This window comes from Aulonocara sp. 'chitande type north' Nkhata Bay, linkage group LG13 (genome assembly GCF_057382095.1).
Source record: "Aulonocara sp. 'chitande type north' Nkhata Bay isolate Kocher_YH1m ecotype deep benthic linkage group LG13, A_spYH_male_GT1.1, whole genome shotgun sequence".
NCBI classification, from domain to species: Eukaryota; Metazoa; Chordata; class Actinopteri; order Cichliformes; family Cichlidae; genus Aulonocara; species Aulonocara sp. 'chitande type north' Nkhata Bay.
The window spans coordinates 14265712-14284444 of NC_141356.1; the positions used below are offsets into that span (position 1 = coordinate 14265712).

General features: G+C 39.5%; 1 protein-coding gene across 2 annotated transcripts in view; it reads right to left on the reverse strand.

Annotated features, from left to right (window-relative positions):
• Positions 1-17833, reverse strand: part of atrnl1a (attractin-like 1a) — a 329857-nt gene extending 312024 nt beyond the window's left edge. For both annotated transcript variants that reach the window (XM_086258788.1, XM_086258787.1), the window contains exons 1-2: positions 17351-17833; positions 16984-17267 (exon numbers count right to left, since the gene is read on the reverse strand). In XM_086258788.1, coding sequence (XP_086114914.1) covers positions 16984-17228 — 245 coding nt within the window. In that variant the 5' untranslated portion in view covers positions 17229-17267; positions 17351-17833. The remainder of the gene's footprint in view (positions 1-16983; positions 17268-17350) is intronic.
• Positions 17834-18733: the final 900 nt, after the last annotated feature.

The following is an 18733-nucleotide window of genomic DNA, read 5'->3' on the forward strand; positions in this document are numbered from 1 at the left end:
TTTTTTTTTTTTTTCTTTTTTTTTTTTGGACATTTTGCTATTGTTACTTTTAGACAGAAAATGTGGAGAAATGCTAGATAGCTGGGTCAACCAAGCACTTTATAATATGTTTCCCAATCACCAATTCATGCACCCACACACGCACACAAAGACACAAGGTGCTTAGCTGCAATCAAGATCAGCAAGGATTTGTTGTCTTGGCCAAGGAAAGTTTGCAGCATGGTGGGGCCAGGGACTGAATAGCCAACCCTGTGATTACTGAGTCATAGCCTCTAGATAACAAAGCAGGGGAATGACATGCAGTATGCCAGGAATTGTACCAGGGACTGGCTGCTGAAGGAACACCCGCAACCTTAATCACTTGTTTATTACTGTAATCAAGACAACAAAGGTTTTCTAATCTTAAATTATGTAGTTTCAACCTAAACCACAAAGTTTCCCTAAATATAACCAACTTGCTTTTGGCTTAAATTGAATCAAACTATTGCCATAGCACTGATTCATCATTAAAAGGCTTTATTACAATCATGATTTAAAGGATATGATGATAACCTTTATTTCACTAAAATTAGTTTTGAACTTTTTTGAACTTCTGTAGGGGTACACGCCAGAAAAAGCCTGAGTACCACTGACACAGAAGCTGAACTATTGCAAGTCACCTTTTTCAAAATCATCTGGCAGATATTATAATGGAATGTAATTTGATGTTTTGACTTTCTAGAAGCAATTTCTGCTCATAATTACCTGGAGTAGTGCGCCAACACAAAACTGACCAACAAGGGTTTGATCTGATCCCAAATGGCATTAAAGTTAAAACACAATCTGGGATCAGAACTGATAAGACCCGGTTAAACAAATGTCCCTTCATCTTGGATGTATTAAGATTTAGCTTTAGGTAAGACCACCATCAGAATACACACTTCTGATAACGTCCTATAGAGAAGAGAGAAACGTGGTTATCGACTACAGTCTTTAAAAATTTGTAAATGGGTGTTTTTATTATAATATTATTTTGTTTTTTTGTCTTTTTTAAAGCCAAGTAAAATAATAATACCTGGTTATCCCGAGTACCTGAGAAAGAACATGAAGTCCTGACCACCTTGCACAAAGTGACAGGCCACAAGAAGACAACTGTTCCCCCTCAGGCAGAGCATGCATTTCTCAGCAGATACGTACGTTTACGACTTCTTATCACATTGTCCTTCTCACAAATGTTCCCTCTTTCTCGCTCATAAACGTACACTCCTGTCTGGAGAGCACTGCCTGAGAATCATGCCAGTGATAGAAGAAAGAAAATAAAATCGAAGAGGACTGGGAGTTACAAGCAAACATGGGCAAACACCAAACATGGAGACAAATAACGGAGGCCCAGCTCTCACTGTAAACACAACCACCCACCACGTGCAAACACACACAAACACACACAGATGGATACAAAAACAGAAAACAGGAAAGCAGAGCTAGCACATGCTTTAGTGATGAAATCATTTGTGAGAACTAACAGATTGTTAGAAAAAAGAGAAACTGACTTTTTTTTTCTCAAGGCATGGATGGAAAACATGGCCGTGTGTGTGTGTGTGTGTGTGTGTGTGTGTGTGTGTGTGTGTGTGTGTGTCTGTCTGCTTGGACAAAAATGAGAGCACTAAAGGGGAGATGAAAACAGGTAGAGTGAAGAAAAAAAAAAACAGAAAGGACACAGAGGTCTGAATCCAAAGAGATGCACCCCGCCAGGATATAACTTCAGAGTCAGCAGAGACCCACAGGATCATCAACACACTGTGTGCATTTCTAAAGCAACTACACACACGACACATACCGTACATACACACACCATTTATTTCTAAGGGTTTCAGCAGGGGAATAAAGCTGTTCTTGGTCGTATTTCAGTAAAAATTCAAGATGGACACAATCAAGCTTATGTCATAAATTCATGTGACTGCTTCCCACAATAATAAATCTTGCGCAGAAACATTATAATCTGTATGTATGTACTTATTAGATGCGTAACAGACACAGTTGGTTGGTATACGTGTAGGAAAATCTGCTCCTGACTTTAGAGGAACATGTTTTGTTTCCCAAATCAAACTCTGTTGACCATTCAGCAAAGAGTATGACACAAAACTGACTCATGGAAACCAGCAGTGGTCTCACAGAGATCGTAAACAGAGACTCCGGCAGCAGCACGGTACGCCTCATGATTCCTGGTGCCTCTTCCTTTTATTAAAAAATGATTACAGTAATAGCAGCACAAATCACATCATATCTAATCTTTTCAGATCTAACTTTGTCCACTTCCGTGTATCATCCTAATTCAGATGCAGATCTCATTTTTCTTTTTGCATCACACACTCAGTCTAAACCACTTTTATTTTTAGCTCTCAATTAGTTTACTTGTTTGTGCTCTAGCAGCCAGAAACACCACTCCATAGAAAAGCCATAATTTTATGTCTTTATCATCCATGCAAGTTTATTGGCTTTAATGGCATCTTCTAATGACTCGTCTCTAAAACTGTAAATGTTGGTTTCTGTGGCCTCAGTGTTTTTTCCTGTACAATAGCATTACTCATGTGATGGCTTTCAGGCCTGTGACCAGTGCACGCTGGAATTAAATACTGTGGCTTTATTTTAAAAAACAAAAATGTGAACACCTAGAGAAAAAGTATCAGGTGTTACCACTGACTGTATAACAGTTTTCTACAGTCTTTGTGTGTTAGCAATAAACCTGAACTGTGCACCCAGGACTGCAGTTTGAATGTTGCCTACAAGACTTCTAGTTGACAGAGGAAAAAGTGACAATTATCTGTTAAGAGTCTAATTTTTACACAAAATGTTGATGTTTCCCCACACATTAACAGAAAGTAGCTGACCAGACATATGGTGTCAGTCTTAGATATTTACCATTTTTGATTCAATTTCTCATGAACTAGCTGTGTGCAGGCAGGAATTGGACCCAAGCGCAAACTCACCAAATAAAGATCAGCTTTATTTGCTGAAACGGAGGAAAAGGCGATACAAACAATACAAAACTAAACCGGGAAATTACTAAACTAATCACACGGGGAGGCGCACGAGAAAAAAAACACAGCCAAGAGGGAGGATGCAACACGGAACTGAGGGAGACGCAGACATAAATACACAGAAGGATAACGAGGGACATGGGAACACAGCTGACACTGATAATCATAACAAGACAGGGCAGGAGCAAACAACACGACGTATACTGACGGGAGACTATCAAAGTAAAACAGGAAGTACACACAGACGCAGACAGGAGGGAGTGAGAGAACACGGGAAGACCACAGACCAAACGAGCTGGGAAACCATGGAATAAAACACAAGGAGGAGAAACGAGGCATGGAAACTGACCGATACACGGAGGGAGACAGAGACACAGGGGGTAAGGACACGAGGGGAAATCTAATAAATGACATCTAAACAGAATAACCTAGGAACCCTTAGAATAAGCAGTGGACCTAAAACATAATAACAGCAAATGACAAAAATACAGGAAAACACAAAACACCAGGTAGAAGTCCCGGGACCATGACATCAATTATCAGCTAAACAGCAAGCTATATCAATTTTTCCTGTCACTGGAAGAACTTGAAAGTGACAGATGAATGAACAGACAGCACACCAGGTTCTACATATTTGTGACAAACATGTCTTGAGATGACAAATAAAGATTGGGGTGAGTTGTTTACATGTCTTTTCAGCTCTAATGCAGCAGAAAGCCAGGAGTAAAGACCGTCTGGAAATCCAGCAAGCTATCCATGAGTACTGATCAAATTCAAATTCAAATGTCACTGAAAATCAGCTGATTTAAACTCCACCAGAAGTCACTTCTATGAACATTCTGTCCAATTACCCAATGAGGACACTAAATTTTGCCATTACGAATGCCTAAGAAGCTAAAGGCTGAGTATGTTTGCTCTACTACCATTGCTGCTGATGAGTTCAAGTTTCTATTATGCTGTCCTCTTTTTAATTGGACTGAATTTAAAAAAAAAAAGAGTCTTATTTGCAAAATCATTTTCATACTGCATCTTAGAGGAAATATGGCCTTTGGGTTACACATGAGATAACTATTTTACTATCATACTACTTTTAAATCTGTCAACACCTTTATTAAAGTGTAACTTGCCGTTTAGTGAGGGTAGCACATTCGCAGTTTGCTGCCAATCTGAGGATGACCCATCTATCTGCTAAGAGCTCTGTTGTCAATGGAGGCAATGCACAAAGTATATGATACAACCAGTCTGTGGGCTGCTGTTGCTTGTGCTGTATCAGCAAGTTAGAACATACAAAGAGATGAAGTAGAAACAAGTGTTAACCAATCAACATTTAGCAGATGCAAATGTCATCCACTTCCAGCGACACATAGATGGAATTCTGAAGCACTGAGTGTGAGCATGTCTGATGTGGATGAAAACCCTCGTTGCTTGCTGTGTGAACGGTAAGATGTACTGAGACAGACACATTCTAAGGAACATAAATTACGCTTAGAGTGAGGATCTTACCAGATCTTGTTGTTTGTTTTAGCTGACTATTGACCAAACTACAAAGATGTTCAAGTTACAAATATACCAACCACAGGAAATCACTGAATTGTAGCATATATTAATTCACAACCACAAGTAACTGACTTCACATTGTACAGTCACAAAAATGGGTTTTGTAGTAGGGCAAAATCTGTAGGTGAAAGACAGATATTATCACCTGAGGTCTTCCCTTGCATAGCGGGGTCTTGCTGTCCTAAGTTGGATAACTGTCTCCACCAATTTTGAAACCAAATGTGACCCTGACTATGAAACAGAGGAATGTTGCACGCTCATGCAGTGAAAAAACATGTCAGTCAAAAGGTTTTCTCATCCTAAAGCACATCCAGGTTTATGTCTCTATATTCGACCAAGTCTAAGGACAGCAGTCTAAGCAGATGTGCCCAGATTTCCGTCTCCCTAATGACTGAATCTACTCTTCTGGGAGGTCACCAGTTTGTACCCAAGCCAGCTAAGATATGGAATCTCTCCAGCATTTCTACCCTGTAGCTTCCTCCAAGAAGGATACAAATTTAAAAAGAAAGAAAGAAAGAAAGAAACTCATCAGGAAAGGATCCAGGAGGCATCCTAGTCAGATGCAACCACCTTAAGGGTTGGTAGGTTGACCAGTAAATCAATGACTTGACCTTCATGCTCAATTCTTTCTTCACTATAACAGACAAGTATATGGTCCATAACACTGCAGATGCCACACCAATCTTTCTGTCAATCTCCCACTCTGCTGTTCCCACACTCATAAACAAGACCTTGAGATATGAAAACAAAAATTTACAACATGTTGTATAAAATAAAATAATAGATTCAGACTATAAAGTCATCGGGTGTTTACTGAGGTCTTAAATTAAGCTAACTATAGAGTCCAACAATCATACTTCTTTTTCCAACCAGAGGAGTCACTTCCTTCTGGCCAGTTTGAGTGACTTCCCACCTTGTTCTATGGGGCGGTGTCTCCAGAGATCAGGCTGATTTCATAGCATTTTGTGGAGTTTTAATTAGTCTAACATCTTAAGATTGGAGAATCGGGGTCGGTACCTTCGGCTCTTTTTCATGTGTTGACACACTGAGCAGATTTTGCAGTGTGGCATTACAGAAGGCAGTGTTATGCCTTCATGAAGGCATGTTCATTTCTATTCAGTTTCATTAATAAAGCACCAATGTACAACAACAGTCACCTCACACCCCCTTATACTGAAAGGTAAACATCCTAAATTATTACAGTAACCTGATAGCAGAGACTGACAACACTCAGAAGGAAAAAAAACTCACTTTTAATAGAAGGACAGTTAATGATGTGGAGTTGCATGTAACTAAATCAGGACTGAAAACAAGGTGACAGAGAGGAAATGATATGATTGGGCCTTATAATTTCTCTCCAATCATATGTGCCTAGCCCATATGCTTAAATGGGGTGCACATGCCTGGATCAGTGACATTCACGTTACTTGTTTTAATGTGGTTGCTGTAGATGACTGATGTTAAATTCTTCAAATGATGGAAAATTACTTGAAAATAACCTAAATTAGTCCTGTCGGATCTATAGATGGAGTATTAGTGGAGCCCACTGTTCCATTGTTATTGTGATGTCATAAATACGGACCTTCATCTCTGAGAAACTGCTACGGCCTCAGGAAGGACCACATGGGGGACATTATTCATGTAACACACCTGCCAATCCGGCTGCGCGTGCGTGTGTGCATGCGTGTGTTATGCCCTTGCGCTCTCTCATCATAGCAGGATTAACTCCCACTGGACAGATGGCAGTGTGATGCTCCTCCCTCCCACGCACGGTTTGTCATAGACACACACCAACAAAAACACACACTCACAAACAAACCACAGCTCTGCACAGAACGGTGGCATCTTCAGTAGACGAGCTGTGTCATCATTACGCCACACTGCCAGAGGCTTAAACACACGTAATCACACACATACACACATGGACTGAAGCCCATGTCAGCAGATGATGACTCTGATGGCAAAAAAAGCACTCTATTCTGTCTCCACTCTGCACGTCTCTCACTAAAACACTTGTGTGGTTGTTTTATCCTTGAATGGCTCCATTCTCCCAGCAGGATTTATATTTGGAACTCCCTTTGCGACTGTGACTATTTATGCATATTTGTGGCTATAATTTACTGTAAACATGATGAGTGTGTTTTAAGATTTTTTTTTTAAGAATAAGACACTGATTGTAATCAAAAGCATCTCCTAAGGCAATCAAAATGTTTTCTTATATTATACTTTGTGTTCTCGATAACGTTCATCCTCAGGTCAAATTCACTAAAGAGGCTTACAACAAAACAAAAAACAGAAAATCTGATGGCGGGTATAAATGCTCTGATAAATCGAGACTGGCAGGATTGAGATGTAACTGCAATAAATATTTTGGAGTTTTCTTGAACTGAAATTCTTGCCAGCTACTGGTAGTTATAGAACATTTTTACTTTTTCTTTTGTTGTTTATTTTTTGTGTGTGTGTGTGGGGTTTTTTTTTTTTAAGTTGAATATTTCGGTACTTACCAAACTATAAAATAAAGTGTTAAACTTCAAGCCACAGTGTTCATTTTATCACTTTCAGGATATTCAAGAAAATGTAATATGATATATTTTTAATATACTTAATTTACAGAAAACAATAACTATACAGGCACGGTATTATAAATACAATAGATACTGTTATTTTAAGTGAGATGATGATACCTGATTGGGAATTTTAGTCTCCAAAATATTTTTAATGCACTTAAAACATCGTGTTGCTGGCATTTTTTAAGACATTAAAATTTCTACAACTTCTCTACAAATTTATTTAAAAGGGGCATTTGTTTTAGTTTTTAACAGTTAAATCCTGATCCTCATATAGAGGCGTCTTGTGTGATAATGGTTAAACTGGCCATAAATAATGTAGCTCTGCATTCTCTACACTGCAGCTCAAATAAGCCGTGCTGTTCTATTTCACAATCTACAACAATCTGGATTAGACTCAAGCTCCACAACCTCATGGCCTAAAAAAGATGTACCTAAAATACCAAGAAAAAACAAAACAAAACACAGTAATAGCCACTTGGGGTTGTTTCGAAAAGTAAGTCAATTACAACAGACTCCCATTAAAGCACAAATTAACATGGTTACAGTCTGGTAGGAAACCTTTTTTTGTTCTCTAAAGGCTCATTTCTTCCTTCCTAGTAACAGCTGATAACTGGTAGATTTTTTTTTCCTTTTATGGTATTAATCATAAAAAGCCACTTCAGTTGTTTTAAGACATGAAACATTAACTCTTTTTACCATCAGCCTGACAGTGGGCCAATTTTACGGGCACTTTTTAACGACCGTAACTCTGTTACCGTTTGTGCTACAGAGAAACGCAAATGGTTTCAGAAAGAAGAGAAGAAAAGAGACGTGCTTTATAAGGATAGTTGTTGTATCACAATAGCACAAACCATTCAAAAGGTACTGCTCACTTAACACACAGACAGAGGAATCAGCTGGGCATAGATGTTACCATGTGTGCTTATATTTCCATAACTCCTCAACCGTTTTGGGCTAGAGAGAAAACTGAAATGGTTCAGAAAAGATGAGAATTATCTTGAAATTTTACAGCCAAAATTACAACATAGGTCCAGGCAGTCTGTCTGATACTTGGGTGAAAAAGAGTTAATAAGGATAAGGCTGCTTTTGAATGGTAGACAGTTCCTGTCATGAGTAGCTTTAGCCACTAACTGTCTGCCAGGCATCACCTCAGCTAATTTTATAAACTGGAACTCTCAACCACATTTGTGGTTTTACAGCAATGACTTTTCTGCACTCAGCTGTACTGACAGACCAAGAAGGAGTCAGTACTCGAGCTACGTCATCAGTCCATGGATACACCTTGCTAGCCAAGCTAGCATTAGCTAATAACTCAAGATGATTGCTCTGATACCAATTACTACTACTACCACTACTACTAATAATAATAATAATAAAAATAACAATAATGTTCATAATTTTAAAATCACAAAATAATAAGTCACATGATAGTGGCTACATTTATCTCATTTTTTTTTATCTCCCAATATAAGTAAATAGTAAATGGACTAGGTCTTATATAGCACTTTTCTACTCTGAGCACTCAAAGCTCTTTATACAACTAATTCATTCACTCAATCACTTTTTCTAATCTGTTCTGTCTATCTAACAGTCACACATTTACACTCCGATGGATGCATCGGAGAGCAACAAGGGGTTAGTATATTGCCCAAGGATATTTGGCACGCAGACTAGGGGGAAGCCAGGAATCGAACCACCAACCTTCCAATCAGTGGAAGACCTGCTCTACCGCCTGAGCTACAACCACCCCATGAGTCTAACACAATAAGTTAGAAACACAAAAAGCTCCTTAATAACACATTTCTACATATGGTATGTAGAATCCCTTAATTTTTCAGCTTTTCTACTGTGGTGGAGATTTATTTTCAAAGTTAGTATAGGTCAATGTTTGCTGATTAATTCATATTAAATAAAAGACTGTTTTTTGCTAAGGTACATATTTTACTTTTGCAATGGATGTGTCCTGAATCCAATTTACTCTATACAGAAGAATGAGTCATCAACTTATTAGAAGGTAAAGTATCTTCAAACAGTTAACAGTTATTTTTGGCAACAGATCCTACGTTGTTCCGACTTGGCAACAAGATTTCATGTCATGTTCAGACTGAACAAATTCCCATGATCATGATTTAAATTCTCATTTATCACTTCTATGGATTTAACTCTGTTAGGCCAAACTTCTAAACCAACAAGGGAAATGATATTCATGATATTCATACTGCTGCACACAGATGTGATGTGCAGAGCTGAACGGGGACCATAATGGACTCCAGCATCACGTAATAGGATTTTGGTGCCACTATAATATCAAAACTGCGCTCACAGTATTAGTTGACAGATTAAATCAGACATGAAGTGGAGGGTTTTAATCTAAAGCTATAATCATTTTTATAGAAATAAAAATAGCATTTTCTGCATGTATATTTTCACTAAATATAACTGCAATATTGTATTGTCATCTGATCGGCTGCTGTCTAAATTTGGAGCGAAGCATGCTGTACTTATCACACCAAGCCTGATAAACTGACTGAGTTCGCTCCATCTGGCTCAACAGCAGCAGCATTATGTTTTTTTCCCCTCCTCTCTATCAATTAGTACCATCAGCATCTCCTTTCAGACCTCCCTGTTACATCTCTGTTGGGAGATAATGGCTTGAAAATGTTTGATCAGTGTGAATTCATTTTTCACTTAACTTTCAAGAGACAAAGCAAGATTAATGCAGCAGTTTATTCTAGCAAAACCTTGGGCAAGAAGATTTACTTTGATGTGCTGCATCAGACAGTTTGCTGGTGAAACTGCCAGATGCCACGGTCTACAAGTGTTTCACCGCCTCTTCCTTCTAACCATGAGGTTAATTGAGGACAAACAGGTAACATATTTAGTTTGAAGAAATCCTTCTATTGAGAGTACTCTTTCATTGCTGCATAGTTCTCCTTTGTGATTTATGATTTACTCATACTGATTGTGCACTTGACTTAAGGAGACTCTTCAATTTGCCATTTGAACAGTGCTGAAAACATTACAAAAATAAGCATGGGTTGTTTTTCAAATGTTTCCAATAGAAAGGTTGCTGACAGGAGCTATGAAAGATGAATACACAAGCAAAGCGCTTGATTTGGACATCGTACACTCGGCTTTCATCACCGAAATTTAAGTTGTTTTCAAAACTATGGTATTATCGAATACAATGTGGTTGTTTGTTTGTAGGGCTACTTTTCTGAACTGTGTTAACGTAAGCAAGAGTTTCCTGGTGTGGATGGATGGGTCTGCTAACCTTTATTCTTATACTTTATTTGAAGTTATGGAGATATTGAGGTTTGGTGCTAAACTACACGAAGTGCTTCCAAAGTTAACATAAGGAGGATGACGACCTCTGCATTTACTAGAAGAGACTATTTTGTAGTTCTTTAGCGATTTCTATAATGTTTCTGGGCACAGTTGTCCCCCAAAGATCAGTTTGTTCAACTAGTGTGATAACTGCACAGTTAAGCAAATCATGCACCGTAGGAGTCTGTCTGTAGTGTGATCGTTACCAGTGTCTGACCAGGGATCTGCTACCTCTGTAAAAAATAATTTTGTTAATTAATTACCAAATATGTTAGAGGACAGTGTGTCAACGCTTCCCCAGCTGAGCTTCAAGAGTGCATAAAAGAGAAAGTGAGCAAGTGCAAGAGAGCAGCTAACATAAACTGATATGCAAGGCAAGGTGTACACAGTCCAGCAGGAGCGTGGGGAGGAGGGATAGTACAAGGCAAGCATGCAGTCCTGCAGCTGATGTCAACCAAGTAAATACATAAATAGCAATACCCACACCGAACAGTAGATACAGGCCAACACAGAAATAAAAAGAAAGAGTATGTTTCAGTTTAACAGAAGGACACAAGGACAACTTGTGAAAGATAAGTACTTTCAGCTGTGGCTTTATTTCCCAATGGGGACTGTAACCATTTATGCCAAATACCCTGCTTGCCCCAACCCTCCAGTTTACCCAGGCTTGGGAGAGACACTGGGAGTGCACTAGCTTGTGACCCTCAGAGGCTGGTTTGGGTCTCAAACCAGGAATCTTTTTTTAATGTAGGGCAAACATTTCTAAACCACTACACCTTAGATCCAGCACTTGTGAAAATGGATGTTAAACATAGTTTCTTTTACCTTGGAGAGCAGCTGAGCAGTATTTCCCCATTCTGCTTGGGTGCCTCTTTGAACTCAGTGTAGTAGCACCAGCTCTCCAACTATTGTGGGTTGTGTTTTGAGTCACCCTCCAGTTTACAGCCGATCTCCAGAGCAGAACAAGAATGAGTACGACATGAAGATCACAGATTCAAGACAGCAGAATGTCACTGAGAACCACAAGAAGAGCAATCTGATCAAGCTGTAGGAAATTACTAGAGGGTGGCGACTGGACCTATTAGGTTGTTAGTGAACTTTGAACTGAACTTTCAAAATAAGAGCTTAAGGATTGGCCAACAATTTTACCATGTTGACTTGGATAGATCTTTGATGAGTTCTTTCACTGTGATAGAAAGCTCTGACAGAAATAGATTACTGCAAACCAACACAAAAGAAAACACAATGTGTTTAAAGATGTTATAAAGCTTCACAAACTTAAAATATACTGGAAACTGTAGTGCTGTGAAATGTTATAAAAACCATTTCATCAAAGAAAATTGGATTTTAAAGTTAAGCGTTTTGATGGCTGATGACTTCTTTAAGTATGCTTTTGTGTGCTGTAGGTGGGGAAAAAGATGCTATCTAGTTTGTATCAAAAGAAAAACAACAGGAGAGCAGAAAAAAATAAAGAGAGAAAATACCTTTTGAAAACAAAGAGTGATACTGTGAACCAATAAGACCAAACAGAACACATATGCCTTAAATCAATAGACAAGCAGAGCTGTCTCCCTATTTCTCCTTTATTGGATCTATCTATGTGGCACAGTACAGTGTGTGTGTGTGTGTGTGTGTGTGTGTGTGTGTGTGTGTGTGTGTGTGTGTGTGTGTGTGTGTGTGTGTGTGTGTGTGTGTGTGTGTGTGTGTGTGTGTCTCATCCAACTGCAATCCAATGGCCAGTAAAGCTTTAGCTTTATAGAGCATTTTCAAAGCAGACCAGCACAGATCCCTTCAGTCTGTCCTCACTATTAGATGCAGCTGATGAAACAGTGAATTTCATTAGATAATACAGCTGTTTGGAGAGAGCATTCCTGTAATACAGGTAGTTTACAAGGAAACTTATCAACAGCTTGTTCATAATACCAAGAAGCAACCTCCAGTGTCTTTCTGCTCCCTTATTAGATGATTTAGAAATGAAAACTTTAACATAAAGACACATTTTCACTTTACAAATTAAAATTAGAAGTCTTTTTTTAAGGTATCTTTTTATATTTCCATGCAAAACCTCCAAGGCTGGAAAATGAAGATAATGTCGAAATACTGAAAACTGCAGTTCCTCAAATAGCCACTTTAAATTTCCATAGATTCCCACGTTAAAATGTTTCAATAGTTATTTTTCCATGTTAAAATAACTGTTGAAATAAACATTTTTACACCCTGATACATTTTTCCCTATTCATAAGAACTAAACTCTTTCATTTGGATACTGGTGAGGTTTAAAGTTAGAGTCCTGGCAAGTATGTAGCTGTCTGCTAGACTTCATCTCCATAACTAAACTGGATCCCTTGGAAGTATGTGACAATATGACGTCTGTGCTCCAGTCTCAGAGTGAAACTCTGGGATACTAATTATCTGTTATTTCCCACTAATTGGCAGGTGTACCCATATGCACCCATATGCTTTACAGATGCAGCATTTGCTGTACTCCACTCCAATTAGCACTCCATCCTTTAAATACTTCTGACTCCAAAAAACACACAGAACAAAATAGCTACAGTCTAAACAGTAGGTTCCATTGTGCTGGATCGGTCCATTTTTAAGGTACAATGTGTAAAATATATACACAGGGCTAATTACAGTGCATGACAATGAGGCTTGCTTCTAGTGGTCAAAGGAAGGTTTTGAAATCCATCCATCCACTTTTATTTTAGACATTAATACAAGTAGGATGGGAAGATTATTATGTTTAGAAACTTGTTGTCAAAGGTCACTCAACAGTCACATCTTGAGCAGCCTGAGTCAGTGGTGCCCAGGCATAGGCCTGTAAATGTACCCCACTCCCCCACCGCTCCAGTAACATCAAGACTTCATGGTCATTTTAATCCTTTTCTGACATCAGATGTGTATCATGAAAGGATCTTATTTTGTTCTCTCCTGTTTTCTGTCATGCATAACCTGCTACACTGGTGGATGCTTCTATCAAACATGGCTGAAGTTTCATATAATTATTTTAGGATATGTGCAAGTTGATGCCAAATGTCTGAGCTCAGTGTTCAGACAATTTTTATTCTACTCTAGCCTCTGTATAAGATCAGTGAGAGAGGATATCCCTAATGTGGTTATATCACTGACTGTAAGCTATTCACCTGCCATTTAAACTTTGTTTGCAAGGGGCAGCCAAAGTTGACTAAAAGAGAGTGGGAAAGGAGCAAAGAACAGCTTGTTTCATACAGTGGATGAACTTAGGGTCAAACATAGATAAGGATTATTTTTGAACTGTCAGTCATGCGAAGCAACTCTAATTAAGCCCATACCTGCAACAGGATAAAGAGAGCCACAGTAGGCACTTTTTAATCGCCACTTGGCAGTAGAATAAATGCCGTATAAAGCCCGAGATGCAGGCAATTTTTCCCCGCATGTCACTTCCCACATAGTTGTGTCCCCATTATATGTAACGACCTCCTATGCCATTAAATCACCATCTTCAGTGTGTTTATCGGTTAATGCCACCACCTTCATTTAAGACGTGCCGTGTTTAAAAGTCTCGCTTCACGGCTTCTTCCTAATGAAAAAAAACATCCATCATTTTCATCTCTTTGCATTTCTTTCATATTTTTCATGAGTTAGGATCTCCGTGCGATAAATCTGTCTTTCCTTGTGGTTATTTAGGTCTCCCTGTGGTCTACGGTCATTTAGGATATAGCGGGTGGGCCATTTTCATCTGTGTCTTTATTGCCTGAAAATCCCAATTTATGCTATTTGTGTTTGCTCTTTTTTTGTAAACTGTTCTCTTTGTTGGTGGTCACTTTAGCTGTCTTTTCTTTGTATCGTTTTTACTATCTCTTTGTGGTCATTTATTATTTTCATCTATTTGCTTTTTTGCACCCTTTTGTAGTGAGCTCGTGTCTCTCTACAATCATTATTTCTTTCTTTATGGTCATGTCAGTCTCTCTGTACTCATTTGAGTCCCTTTCTTGTCTTTTAGTGACCTTTGTAGCAAGCTGATAAACATTCAAACAAGAAATGTAAACAGTCCAAACAGATGCAATCTGCTGCAGGGACCTCCTGACACCGTAAGCCTCTGCTTAGCAAGCCCTTATTAGTTGTATACTTGTAAAGTGGTCATGTAAGGGTTAAACATGCTGTAGACTGATAGCTCAGAACTATCATCAATGATACGCTTTCACTTCATTGGGCAATTTGATGGCACAGCTGTTCTACCTTTTTAATCGAGCACTCCCATCATTTCCCATTGCTTGTATATAAGAAGCACTCTGTATTAGTGAATGATATCAAGCGGACGCTAAGAAGAAAAGCTCATCCCTGCAGTTTTGTCTTGCCCAGTGCTCTTGCAACATTCGTATTGATTGAGGAATCGATACTGTCCTCTAGAGAGAAAATACCAGACTGATATCCTGCCATTTCTTCATCCATACTCAACAGAGCAGGCTGCAGGTGACCATGACAAGGTATGCTTGTTCCTTCAGGACGATATGAGGGGTGAATATTGCCACAGAGCAAGGAGGGAGAGGGGATCTGACCATTTAAGCTGCTCTCCAGGCAGAGAGAGGGGGATATCTGTTCCAAGTTTGTTTGTTTTTTTATGATACCTAAAGCAGTTTTTCTAAGTCAAGCATGAAACACCTCCTTTATAGAAGACTTTTAATCTAACATTTGATTAAGTTGCCTCTTTGTCACGTACACAAACTCCCCAGGAAGGCTTATCAGAATAATGTTCTGTAGCTGGAAGCATTTTGCAGAGCAATTCCTGCCTAACCTGACCTAGACATCAGTGACTATACTAGTGTGCTTTTATGAACAGCAAACACATTGTTTTCATATAAAATGTTTCACTTTTATCATCATGCATATGTGATGTGGGGCTTCCATATTGCTATAAAAGTCAAGAGGGAATAAACCAGTTGAACAGGCAGTGGGTGGACTGACTTTTCCCCCCAGTATCTGCTCTTTGCTGTGTAATTTCCCTTCCAAGTGTCATTCTTCACTTGGCTCCACTTATTAGAGGTTTCATTACGTGCAATACTAAAAGGGATTTTAATGACAAAATATGCATGTGCCATTGCCTGTACCTTTAAAAACTTTTTGCTGAACATAGATGCAGCATAAGATCAAAAGATTAAAATAAAAAAAATCAGTTGCAGTCTACTACTACATCGTTAATGCATTAAAAGATAATGTGCTATGAAATACAGTGGTACAGATTATGTTTCTACACCTAAACTTCTCAGAAGGGATGTTTTCATATCTATATATAATACTGAATGAGTTGTGGGGCTGGAATTTCTTTACCCTCTCTGAATCTCCACCTTTTCTCCTGTAACGGTTTCCCAATGAAACCAGACTAAGAACAATTCAGAACATGTATGAAGATGAAGAGATCAAATGATCAAGTCAGCCCGCTGAGACAGGTGTACCAGGGACCTACTCTGGTGCCAGTTCTGGGCAAGTGACACAAAAAAAAACAAAAAAAACATGTGGTCCGTATGAACCATATTTGAAATTATTGCATACTGTCTTTTTGCACACATGCACGCAGACACGTATGTCCCCACTCGGATGTATTATTAAACTTAACTGTTGCTGCAATCCTTTCTAGAGTACACACTAGCACTGTATTCTGTGGTTGTACCATCTTCTCCTGCCTGTGGCTGAGCAGGTGACAGTGGTTTGTACTAATTAGTGCTTCTACAAAACAATGCCTATTCTTTTCTTCTCTTCCTTTTTTTTCGGGTCAGGCTTGTGTCTTTATAAATATTTTAGCAGAACCCGTTCAGACTCTCTGGAGACGTTAATCAGAACTTAACGTCTTAAGTCAGCTTTAAGTTTTCTCAAGAAGTATGGTCGCTTCTTACTTTTTCACTTACTACTCAAACGCACTCAAAATTCAGCTTTGCAACCAAATCAAATTTGTCTCAGAAAACATCACAGGCAAGGCATCACTGAATCACTTGGTTGATGCCAGCTGTATGAGACTCGTGCCAGCAGCTCTAAAGCAGTGACCAGTCTGATTTCTGGGCTTTAAAACTTAATGTCCTCCTTTTAGAAATATGTTTACACTCATGTAGCCAACCAAACCAAACAAAGCTGTGCAGTACATTACACTCATGCATAACCATGACTTACTATTGTAGATTACATTTAATATTCCTGTCTACCAACTTCTACCAATTTTTTACATAAAATATGAATGCATAATATCAGGGTGCTCAGTCTTTGTTTTGCTGTGGCATTAATTTACCCTCATACACTCTGACAATAGAGCCAAGTATCATCCACAGTGCTTGGGTTTAAACGCAGGTGAACATTTTACACTTAATCCCCGAAGAGTGAGATTAGTTAACTAATATTACAAAGAAAAGAAGATGTAGTAACCATTAGCAGAGTTTAGACCCTGCATGTTTTGGCCTTTGATCACCACAACAGTGATATGAGAAACAGTACAACAGGTACGATTTGAACTGTAAATTCACGCAAGCTGTCGACCAACTTACTTGAATCTTCCCTGACAGTGCTGGCACTGATCCCCGACCCAGCCGTGGTCACACACGCAGGTTCCGTTAATACACTTCCCTGAAAAACAGCTTTTATCACAAGACTTGGACACCGAGGAGGCTTCCGCGTGGACCACGAGATGAAGCATCATCAGTATTCCCAGGTATATTTTCAACACTTCCCGGGACCTGCTCTGTGAAGACCTGGTCCAGGTGAGCAGACGTGTCCCGCTAACAAGGACCATGATGGACGCGGGTAGACTTGTTTTTTCGGAGGCTGCAAGCTGAGAGAAAGCGAGCCGTCACGTTAGGCTGTGAGGTGATGTGTTGTCATGAGCTGAGGTGTCACTTGGCTCAAGCAGCTTACCTGTGACGCCTGTGGGAAAGGCGCAGGAAAACAGCAGTTACGCTGTCAGAACATGCCGAGCTGCACGAGAGAAGCTGCGGGACGGGACAAAGAGGTGAAACTTTGATGGAAACTGCTCCGACGTTAAAAAGCCCGTGAACGCATTTCCTCTCGTATTCATCCACTTTCACATCGAAAGCCCCCTTACGCGCGTCCAAGCAACTCTTCCAGATAACTTCCAGTGTGCAGTTTCCAATGAATACAAGCGATCGTGACCGGATGATGCTCTCTCAGCGGGGAAAAGCTGTAATCCAGGAGATAAAATCAAACCACGGAGCTCAGACGACCGTGCGCTTCTCTCCTGCTGGATGTGTTCCCAGACAAAGACGCGCCCTCCCCTCTGGGTTTGTCCTCCTCCGAGGATGCGACAGCCGCAGCTCCCCCCGGATCGTCGCTTCTTCTGCTTCTTTCTCCTGCCTGCTGCTCTCGCTCTTCAGTCCACACAGCTAGTTTCTGACAGGGGGAAACTCCAGCACAAAGCCCCGAGCATGAGCAGTACGGCCACGCGGTTAAAGGGGCAGTTCCCTTTAAACGGCATGCAGCAGAGACAAAGCCGGTGACATTCGTCTGCAACACCGACTATCTCAGCGCGTTTCTACACCTGAAGCGCATGTTCGAGACGAACAATGAAAGAAGGAAGAATGAAGAAAGACATTTTGCGCACAGTAGAAATATTTTCCTTTTACAATAATTATCCCGATGGCATGCATACCTACACTACTTTCCTTACCTAAATCTATACAGAGATAGCGAGAGAGAGGGTGGAGAGAGAGAGTTATTGTATTTCCAAGTCAAAAATAATGCACCATGTGCTGTACTGTAAGTAATCGGGTATAGGGGTTCCTTTACATTTATTTTAATTATTTTTCTTTCTTCCATTTAGAAACTTAATTCTTGTAGCTTTTTTTCAGTGTCACTGATCACTGAAATCTTTGGCTATCTGCAACTACAGCAAACTTCGCCAGTAAAACAAAAACTGCACATGTTTTGGAGGAAAACAGGGAAAACCCACCATCTTTCTGCATTTTCCTGACCGCCAGCTGTCTCCTGATATTCCCCCAGCAAATCTAGAAGAAGTGTTGTGAATGTGGACCTTTTTGGCCCTGGACATCATGCAGAATGACCTTGATATCCAGTAATTAGGCCACCAAGGATATTCATGCACACTGTATATGTGTGCTGCTTATGTCAAAACAAAATGCATGCCTTGTAAAGGACACGTTATTACTCACAGCATTACCCAGTGAGGCTGAAAGTCTGTTATCCATATGATTGTCTTTCTATTATTTCTTGTGTCTTTGATGAAAAAAATAGCTAATTTTCTGGTTACTCAAAGAAGCTCTT